The sequence below is a fragment of the Mustela putorius genome, unplaced genomic scaffold, assembly GCF_011764305.1.
Source record: "Mustela putorius furo isolate JIRA1106 unplaced genomic scaffold, ASM1176430v1.1 tig00000738_pilon_pilon_pilon, whole genome shotgun sequence".
Taxonomy (NCBI): Eukaryota; Metazoa; Chordata; class Mammalia; order Carnivora; family Mustelidae; genus Mustela; species Mustela putorius.
In genome coordinates this window covers 4817282-4827028 of record NW_025421463.1, presented here as the reverse complement: position 1 = coordinate 4827028, position 9747 = coordinate 4817282, and the positions used below count along the sequence as shown (strand labels likewise).

At 50.7% G+C, this 9747-nt stretch overlaps 1 protein-coding gene across 1 annotated transcript; it reads left to right on the top strand.

Moving 5' to 3' along the window:
- Nucleotides 1–844: 844 nt before the first annotated feature.
- Nucleotides 845–4689, top strand: MCHR1 (melanin concentrating hormone receptor 1). The gene is made up of 2 exons (XM_004771271.3): nt 845–1525; nt 2825–4689. The coding sequence occupies exons 1-2, from the start codon at nt 1225–1227 to the stop codon at nt 3802–3804; spliced, it is 1281 nt and encodes a 426-aa protein (XP_004771328.1). The 5' UTR covers nt 845–1224; the 3' UTR covers nt 3805–4689.
- The last annotated feature ends 5058 nt before the right edge of the window (nt 4690–9747 follow it).

The window sequence follows — 9747 nt, the reverse complement described above, 5'->3', positions numbered from 1 at the left end:
ACAGAATGGCAGGCAGAGGCAGAGGGAGAAGCAGGCTCCCTGCCAAGCAAGGAGCCCGATGTGGGACTCGATCCCAGGATGCTGGGATCATGACCTGAGCCGAAGGCAGCCGCTTAACCAACTGAGCCACCCAGGCATCCCAATTCATTTATGTATTTTTAAGTAGGCTCCATGCCCAGTATGGATCCCAGTGTGGGGCTTGAATTCCCAACCCTGAGATCAAGACCTGAGCTGAGATCAAGAATCAGACACTTAACCCGACTGAGCCACCCAGGTGCCCCTACTGTTTTTTTTCACTACGGAACTTTGAACAATGCTCAGCAAATAGTAAGTACTCGATAAAAACTCATTCATAAATAAGACTGAAAAAGCAAGTGCGATCAGACTGTGCTTACCCAGAAGCCCCTGCTCTGAATCTGGTGGTTGGTGTGGTGGCAGCTGGTGGCTGGGAGGGCACTGGAGGCTGGCAGCAGGACACCTTGACCATGAATTCACTTAATTCATCTGTCAAGAATGCACTTAATTCACTTAATACTTTGCCCTTTAAGGCTGTTCCTGGTCGATGACTTTTTGGGAGGAGGGGCTGCTATGCTCCGAAATCTGTCTCAAGAATTCTCAGGTAAAACCTGGAGGACCCTGGAGCATTTAGAAAAATAAAATCTCTGTAAGCTTGCCCTTAATTCTGTGCAGAGGGTAGTTTGTCTCCTACTGGTCCCTAAGACCCTGGCCATCACCAGCACAGTGACCTGCGTCACTTCTGAGTGTTGGTCAGCAGCTCAGCTGTCGACAATGGGGCTTCTGGTGGACGCTGGCGGGCTAGGCAGGATGCTGGTTGGACTCCAGCATGGCACTGGGAAGGAGCTGAGGGTGGCCTAGGGGACAGGCATGCTGTGGTCTGAGCTTGCCATCTGCAAGATCCATGAGGAGTCGCCCCTGGCCCCTGCCACTTGGCCCAGCCACCCACATGTGGGGTTAGGGACTAGGCCAGGCTCATTCTGTCCCGGGGAGGAGGGCGGAGGATGGGAGGAGTATTCTCTCCTCATTTGTCTTTGCAGGGACCTGGACCTCACAGGCAGCGAGCTCCTGGGAGCACACGAGCACGTGGGAAGGAAGCCCCCTCCCTGATGGGGTTGCCTGAGCCCGGCTCCCGCTGGCTTCCCCGAGGCCCCTGGGCTCCGCGGGCAGTCGGAAGCGGGGAGCGGCTGCTCGGGACCGAAGAGGTTAATGTGCATCTGCTTCCGAATGTTAATGTGTCTAGGTGATGTCAGTGGGAGCCGGGGAAGGAGGGAGTGGGGAGAGAAGCGGGGCTTGGAGGCGGCAGACGCTGCCACAGCGCCAGGAAGACCCCCTTCCGGACTGCGGGGCTCGTGCTCCGGGACGGGCGGGCGGCGCTGCCGCAGCCTGCGTGGGTGGACGGGCGAGCAGGCGACGGGCAGCGGCAGGATGGACCTGGGAGCCTCGCTGCTGCCCACTGGCCCCAATGCCAGCAACACCTCGGATGGCCCCGATAACCTCACCTCGGCCGGTGAGTAGTGCTGGAGGGGAGTCCTCCCTCCCCTGCGCCGGGGGATGGGTAATGGGAAGGTTTCACCTCTGAGCCAAACTGCTCCGGAAACTTTATTACAGTTCTTGGGGAGGAGACCTGCAGTCCGCTTGGTCGGGAGGGGAAGGGGAGAAGGGGGCGGGGCAGGCAGGGGCAGCTGGGGCGGGGGCAGAGAAGAGGGCAAAGGTGCGTTCAGAAGTGGCAGGGGATGGTGGCCCGCCGGTGACGGAGACAGGAGAAGACTCACCCAGGAGTTCCAAATGCTTTGTAGAAAAAAAATCCAGGCTGGAAAAGCAAGCAGGAGAAGCCAGAGGATGGTATGCGAGGAGAGAGGGGAAGCTCACTCATTCACGGATCCCCTTGTGTTTTTACTGGAACTGCGGTACTGGGATCTGAAGCACCTGACCCCTGGGAAAGGCCCCGGGGAAGGGCTAACTCACAGAGCCTTGAGGGGATTAACTTTCCGGGTGAATGAAGGTTCCTGACATTTCCAGAGCTGAGATGCCCTGAAATTCTAGCACTGAAGGAGGAAAAGAAGGAAAAAGAGGAAAGGCTTGTGTGCAGAAAATTCTCGGGCGGCAAGGCTGCAACACACAGCTTCAGTCTCTGCTTGCTTGGGAAGCCCAGGCTCAGATGATACAGACCAAGGAATTCCCCCACAGGAACCCAGGAGAAGGGAGGGCGGGCTGCGGGCCTGATGGGCAAAAGCCTCCCTCCGCAAGACGGTAGCCCGCAGATACGCCTAGGAATCAGCCCACGGCTCCCAATCAGTGATTTCTAAAATGAGATGATCAGGACTGCAGGCAGGAGAAGAGAAAACACATGCATGCGCCCGTCCATGCATGCGGTTGCTTTCCCGCATGCGCGCACACACGCGACACACACGTTCATGCCCTTCTGGCTACGACGACGAGGTTTCCTGGTGAAGCCCGCGAGCCCACAGAGTAATTCTCTGCAGACGGCTGTGGTTCTTGATTCTGTGCCTTCTGAGAAAATGCAGGAAGTAGAGGACTGGGTCCCTCAACGAACAGGTGGCGTGGGAGAATCTGGGAGGATTGGCCAGGGAACTGGTGGAGGAGGGCAAGGGGACAGGATCAGCAGCAGTGTGGGGAGCGGGATTGGTAGGAAAGGGTTCCAGATGAATGGTGAGCCCTGAGCTGAGACGGAAAGAAGAGAGGTAGGCAAGCATGTCATCGCTGGAGGCTGAGCACACCGGGATGATGTCAGCCCTTAGAGAAGAGTCCATGTCAAAGGGTCAACATTTGCTCCTTTTGTCCCCAGGGCCACCTCCTCGCAGAGGGAGTGTCTCCTACATCAACATCATCATGCCTTCCGTGTTCGGCACCATCTGCCTCCTGGGCATCATCGGGAACTCCACGGTCATCTTCGCGGTGGTGAAGAAGTCCAAACTGCACTGGTGCAGCAACGTCCCCGACATCTTCATCATCAACCTCTCTGTGGTGGACCTCCTCTTTCTCCTGGGCATGCCCTTCATGATCCACCAGCTCATGGGCAATGGCGTCTGGCACTTTGGAGAAACCATGTGCACACTGATCACGGCCATGGATGCCAACAGTCAGTTCACGAGCACCTACATCCTGACGGCCATGGCCATTGACCGCTACCTGGCCACTGTCCACCCCATCTCTTCCACCAAGTTCCGGAAGCCCTCTGTGGCCACCCTGGTGATCTGCCTCCTGTGGGCCCTCTCCTTCATCAGCATCACCCCCGTGTGGCTCTACGCTAGGCTCATCCCCTTCCCGGGGGGCACGGTGGGGTGCGGCATCCGCCTGCCCAACCCAGACACTGACCTTTACTGGTTCACCCTGTACCAGTTCTTCCTGGCCTTTGCCCTGCCCTTCGTGGTCATCACTGCCGCGTACGTGAGGATCCTGCAGCGCATGACGTCCTCTGTAGCTCCTGCCTCTCAACGCAGCATCCGGCTGCGGACCAAGAGGGTGACTCGTACGGCCATCGCCATCTGCCTGGTCTTCTTTGTGTGCTGGGCTCCCTACTATGTGCTCCAGCTGACCCAGCTGTCCATCAGCCGCCCAACCCTCACCTTTGTCTACCTGTACAACGCCGCCATCAGCTTGGGCTATGCCAACAGCTGCCTCAACCCCTTTGTATACATCGTGCTCTGTGAGACATTCCGCAAACGCTTGGTCCTGTCGGTGAAGCCAGCTGCCCAGGGACAGCTTCGAGCCATCAGCAACGCCCAGACAGCCGATGAGGAGAGGACAGAAAGCAAAGGCACCTGACCCTTCTCCTGCTGCCCCAGGCGCCTCCAAGTCAGGACAGCACAGCAGACTGGTGGGGAGAGACACTGAGAAAAACCAAAGACCCTCTGGGAGAACGCAAGGAGGCTGGGCGGTGAGGGGTTGCGGCTACTAAATCATTCCACAGGGTCCACAAATTGCTGGGGAGGCTGGAAGCCAGATCTGGGGGCTTCAAGCATCAGAAATCCCCTTGGGAGAGTAGGAAGAGACCTTTGGATTGAACAGAAACTGAGCAAGAAGAAAATTTTGTTTTAAATGCTCAGCTGAGCCCTACATCTTGTAGCTCCCACAGATTTTTTTCTCAATTGCTGGTTAATTCGAGATCTGGGAAGGCCAGGGTGTGAGTGGGGGGCCTACAACAGGGTCCTGCGGAGATGGGAGAGTGGTATGGCCTCAGCATTCTTTCCCATCTTTCCCTGGTGTGATGGAGGGCAGCCTTTCTCCCACGCTGGAGGATGCTGAGAAATGAAGCATGCCACCTCTCTGTGTTCCAGCATCCTGTCAATCTGCCTGTGTCTCTAGGGGATGCATGCTTAATTTTGGGGGGGTGTGGGGCAGGGCTCTGCGCCCACAGGAGTAAAAACCCAATTTGTAGGAGAATCACTCACTGAGAATGACAAGGCTAACTGGGTGGGTATGCATAGGAGTCTTAAAATTAAGAAAAATGGGGAGGAGCAAGGGGGCTTTGCAGCTGTAGGGACATTGTCGTCATGAGGCACATTTGTTAATCACCAGATCCAGAGTGAGTGTCCGTCAGCGCCCTGCATGTGCAAGGGTCATTGTGATGCCTGCTGCGTTAGTATCATCTTTTTGCTCTAGTCCTTCCTCTCCAAAATAAAAACGAATAAAGGAAAATCTCTACCCACATCTCTTTGAATGCTCCTGCAGAACTGCTTGGGCTTGGGGGTGGGGGTGAGTGGCCGAAAAGGGAAAGTGGGTCACTTGGCTGTGGAACCTAGACCTCGGTCAAGCTGCGTCTTAAAAAGCAAGAAGCTGGGGAGGCTAAACCCACAGGAAGGGTTCAGCCCCACAAACCGAATTAACGTGAACTCATAGATTACAGTTCTGCTGCTCGTCTTGGGCTCAGGACTCCGCTTCCCTGTCTTCTGCTCCACAGCACTTGGGTCATCATCCATGCTGGACCCTCAGTTCCCAAGTCCCACCCGCTACCTCCCCCGCTGAGTCACCAGTCGGGGCTGGCTTCTGGGGCGGCCTGAACCTGCCTCCTGCTGCTGCCAAGATCGGGAAGATGACAGATGGGCCACTGGGCGGCAGGCAAGGCTGCTGCTTCTCAAGTTTCTTCACTGAGAGGAGCTGGGAACCAGGAGTCCAGGGGCAAACCGCACAGCAGACGTTGAGCCAGTGACAACAAATCGTTGAGACAGTGACAACAAATCGTGAGCTCCCAACTTGTTCAGATGCATCCATAATTTCTGGCTGGTTATTTTTCACTGCAGAGTTGCAGCAGGTAGGCGGCTTAGCAAACTTCCGTTCACGACCAGACCAGCTCTTTTTAATTTTTTTTTTCTTTAAGATGTTATGTATTTGAGAGAGAGAGAGAGAGAAAGAGAGAGAGAGAGAGAGATGGAGGGGCAGAGTGAGAGGGGGAGAGAGTCTTAAGTGGACCGTACCCCAATGCAGGGTTCGATCCCATGACCCCAAGATCATGACCTGAGCTGAAACCAAGAGTCAGCAGTCCAAGGGACTGTGCCACCCAGGAACCCCTGGGCAGCTCTTTTTTATTGTGATCATGAGCTGTCGTATTTGGAGGCTTGTGTTCCCCTCCACCTCAGTAGCAGGGTGGGGGAGCCAAGAACCGACCCGTTAATTTGCCCTACTCACTCACAGTGGGGTCTCTAGCTGCCGATGCAGGTAAGCTCCCAATCTATTTCAGATGCACATCCAACAAAAGAAAAAATATTCTTAGGGAAGCTTCGAGGCAGCTCCTACCCACTGGTTCCAGAAAAGGAGGGTTTCTTGCACCTGGTTTGCCTGTGAAAGGCTTCCTGGGGGTCTGTCACTCCCCCTCCCCTTCAAGGAGTCTGGGAGATGAAATAGGTCAGGTGGCCTCTCTCAGGAAATGCAGGGGACAGGCTAAGGAGGCCCCCCACCCCGCCCCACAACCCCTAGGGAGGGGAACACCCCTTCCTTCAGTTCTCAACCTCAACTGAAAACTGACACTGAAGCGAAGTAGGTTGAGACAAAGTGAGTGGGTGGAAATGTAAACAGGTTGGAGGGGAGAGGATTGGGGGAGAGTTGGAGAAGTCCAGAGGAAGAGGGGGAATGCAGAAGGAAGGGAGGCAAGGAGATTAGAATGGGGGTAGGGCAACACATCCTTCTCCAGCCCGACCCTGCAGGTGCCACTGGATCAGAGCAAGCAAGAGGGAAGCAAGCAGAGGGAAGGGGTGGGTTGCCGCAGGACCGTCGTCATGACATCACTGACGGGAATGGTGGGCTGAGGGTAGGGCTGGTTGCTGGTCTGAGAAATGAATGGAATTTTCCTTTCCTCCTCGTTCAACCTGGGGCTACCTATAGCCCCAGCGTCAGAGCACTGCAGGGGCCACTGTGAGGTACAGAGAGGGAGTCCAAGAAGTGGGTAAAGATCACGAAATTGATCTCTTTGCTCCTTTCCCCCTCTCAATACCTAACAAATACCGTCTCTCTCCTTGGGCCCCATCACACCATCTCTCCAATCCCAGTGACTGCTTCCTACACTGCTCCTTCATCTACTCCCCAGAAAACATTTCCTCTCCAACTGTGAGGATTAAGTACCTAAAGTCCCCTATGGTGGAAGGATTCCAGAACACGGACTTAGGACCTCACAGGTTAGGCACACCCAAGTTGCAAGTGACTGCAGGGAAACTCTTCCATATGTTGACATTCACTAAAGAAATACATTAAGAACACCAAATAAAGGGACTAGTCATGAAATTTTTGTTTATTTCCTGAACTATCAATTATGTGTGTGTGTGTGGTTTAAAGTAGGCTCCACTCCCAGTGTGGAGTCCAACATGGGGCTTGAACTCATGACCCTGAGATCAAAGACCTGAGCTGAGATCAAGAGTTGGTTGCTTAACTGACTGAGCCACCCAGGCACCCCGTTAGTTTTTATTTTGTTTTTTAATTGTGGTAAAATACACATAACAACTGAATCATACACTTAGAAATAGTCTAAATTTACCATCTAAATTGGTAAATTTTAATTACATGTATTTTTACCACAACAAAAGATATATAGATATAACCATTTTAACAATTTTTCAAGTGTACAATTCAGTGGCATTAAGTAATTCACATCATTGTGGGACTGTCACCACTACCCATCTCCAGAATTTCTTGGTCTTTCCATACTAAAACTCTACACCCATTAAACCAACTCCCCATTCTTCCCCACAGCTCCTGGCAACCTCCATTCTATTTACTGTCTCTATGATTTTGGCTATTCTACGTACCTCATATAAGTGCAATCATACAGTATTTTTCCTTTTGTGTCTGGCTTATTTCAATTATTATAAGGCCTTTAAGGTTCTCCACGTGATAGCATATGTCAAAATCTCATTCCTTTTTCAAAGTTGAGTAATATTCCATTGTATGTATATATCACCTGTATATATAAACTAGATGTATATATATGTACATCTAGTTTATCCATGCATCTGTCAGTGGATATTAAGGCTATGTCTACCATTTGGCTATTGTGTATAATGCTGTTAGTAACATGGGTGTACAAATATCTGTTTGAGATTCTACTTTCAATTTTTTTTTTATAGCTAAAAGTGAAATTGCTGAATCATACGGCAATCCTATGCTTAACTTTGCATAAAAATAAAATGGTGGCTGCACCATTTTACCTTCCCTCTGGCGATGCACAGGGCTTCTTCAATTTCCCCACAGCCTTCCCAACAATAGTTTCTCTCTCTCTCTCTCTTTTAAAATTTAATTTAATTAATTTATTTATTTGACAGAGAGAGAAAGAGAGATAGTGAGAGAGGGCACAAGCAGGGAGAGCAGCAGGCAGAGGAAGGGGGAGAAGCAGCCTCCCTGCTGAGCAAGGAGCCCAATGTGGGGTTCAGTTCTAGGATGCAGGGCTTGATCCTAGGACCCTGGGATCATGACCTGAGTCCGTAACCTGAGCAAAAGGCAGATGCTAACCAACGGAGCCAGCTAGGTGCTCCTCTCTTCCTCTCCCTCTGCCTGCCTCCCTTCCTTCCTTTCTTCCTTCCTCTTTCCTTCCTTCCTTCCTTTCTTTTCAATAATAACCATCCTAATGAGTGTAAAGTGGTCTTATTTTTTTTTTTTAAGTGGTCTTACTTTGGTCTTCAATTGCATTTCACCAATGATAAGTCATGTTGAACATCTTTTTCATGCGCTTATTGGTCATTTACATATCTTCTTTGGAGAAATGTCTGTTCATACCCTTTGCCCATTTAAAAAATTGGGTTCTTTTTTACTGTTAACAATAATATTTTACTCAGTTCAAATTAATAATAATAGTTGATTCTTTATGCTTTATTACTAGAAAAAAATTATTTTAGCTAGGCTTTTTCTCCGTTATTCAATGAGATACTTGTCTTTTTTTTTTCTTTTTTCCATTGAGTATTTGGATGGAAAACCACAAATCCCCCAAAACTCCTCATTCTCCCAGCCTTATGATTTGCAATGATTCAAACTGATCCTGTGGTTTGAGCTGAGGAGGTCAGAAAAAGCAAGGCAGCATCCCATCTTGGAGGCTGGTTGATGAGACCAGGCTAAACTTAATTCTGCAATTAGCAATGACTTACTAATTACACCTAAATTTTGAGATTGTGGAAATGGGGGGGTCATGGTGATGGAGGGGAGGGGATTCCTTTTGAGGTGGGGTTTCTGTTTGAACAGCGATGGGCAACCTACCCTGAGTGCCCCAACCTCATATCTAAATCTCAGAGGACAACCAGGGGGAAAACTTTCTAGAAGGTCAGAGATGGATGGGATGGAAAGTCATTCACTTAATTATCTGCAAAGCGATCTCCTTGATTCATGATGAATAGTAGTGATCTCACACTACACAGAAGGGCAACATCCTTTGTTAAAAGAAAAAAAAAAAGAGTAGCTTCTATTTTTGTAAAGGTCCTTCTTGTACTAAGCATGATGTCCAGTACTATATTTGTTTAGTAACTTACTAATCTCTCCACCAGCATTTCATGGTAGACAGACCTTTATGCCCATTTTAGAGATGAGTCAGTTGTGACTTTGGCTAAATGACTTGCCCAAGGTCACAGAGCTAGTGGCAGTGTCAAGCTTCAAATTCAGGTATGCTTGATTCCAAAGTTGGCCCCAGCCTCATCGCCCTCCACCCCCCGTAGTTGCACCCTGGACCTCACACCTCTCTGCCTTTGTACATCCATGGCCTGAAGAACCTCTTCTCCTCTCCCAGGTGCGATTCTTGCTTGCCCTCTGTTATGAGTTGAATTGCATCCCCCAAAAGGAGGTATGATGAAGTCCTAATCCCAATGCCTCAGAATATGATCTTATATGGAAATAGGATCTTATGGATTTACCCAAGTCCAGATGAGGTCATCATCAATGGGGGTTCTAATCCAATATGACTGGTATCCTTATAAAAAAGGGAATTTGGACGTGAACAAACTCACACTCAGGGAAAATAATGTGAAGAAACAGAAAGAACACCATGGGCAGATGACGGACTGGGGTGATCCATCTACAAACCAAGGAAGGCCTGAGGCCACCAGCAGCTGGGAGAGAGTCATGCAACAGACCCTTCCCTGGCATCTTCAGAGAGAGCACAGTCCTGCCCACCCCCTGACTTCGCGTCTCCAGCCTCCAGAACTGTGAGACCATAAAATTCTGTTGTTTTAAGCCACCCAGTTTGTGGTACTTTGTTATGTATGGAAACTAATATGGCCGCTTCCCGCCAAGGTTCACCTC

What these genes read in the sequence shown, in the direction of transcription:
- MCHR1 (XM_004771271.3), top strand. Translation starts at nt 1,225, where the DNA reads ATGTGCATCTGCTTCCGAATGTTAATGTGTCTAGGTGATGTCAGTGGG. An exon ending in CGATAACCTCACCTCGGCCG is followed by an intron (nt 1,526 to 2,824) that starts GTGAGTAGTGCT and finishes TTTTGTCCCCAG; the next exon opens with GGCCACCTCCTCGCAGAGGG.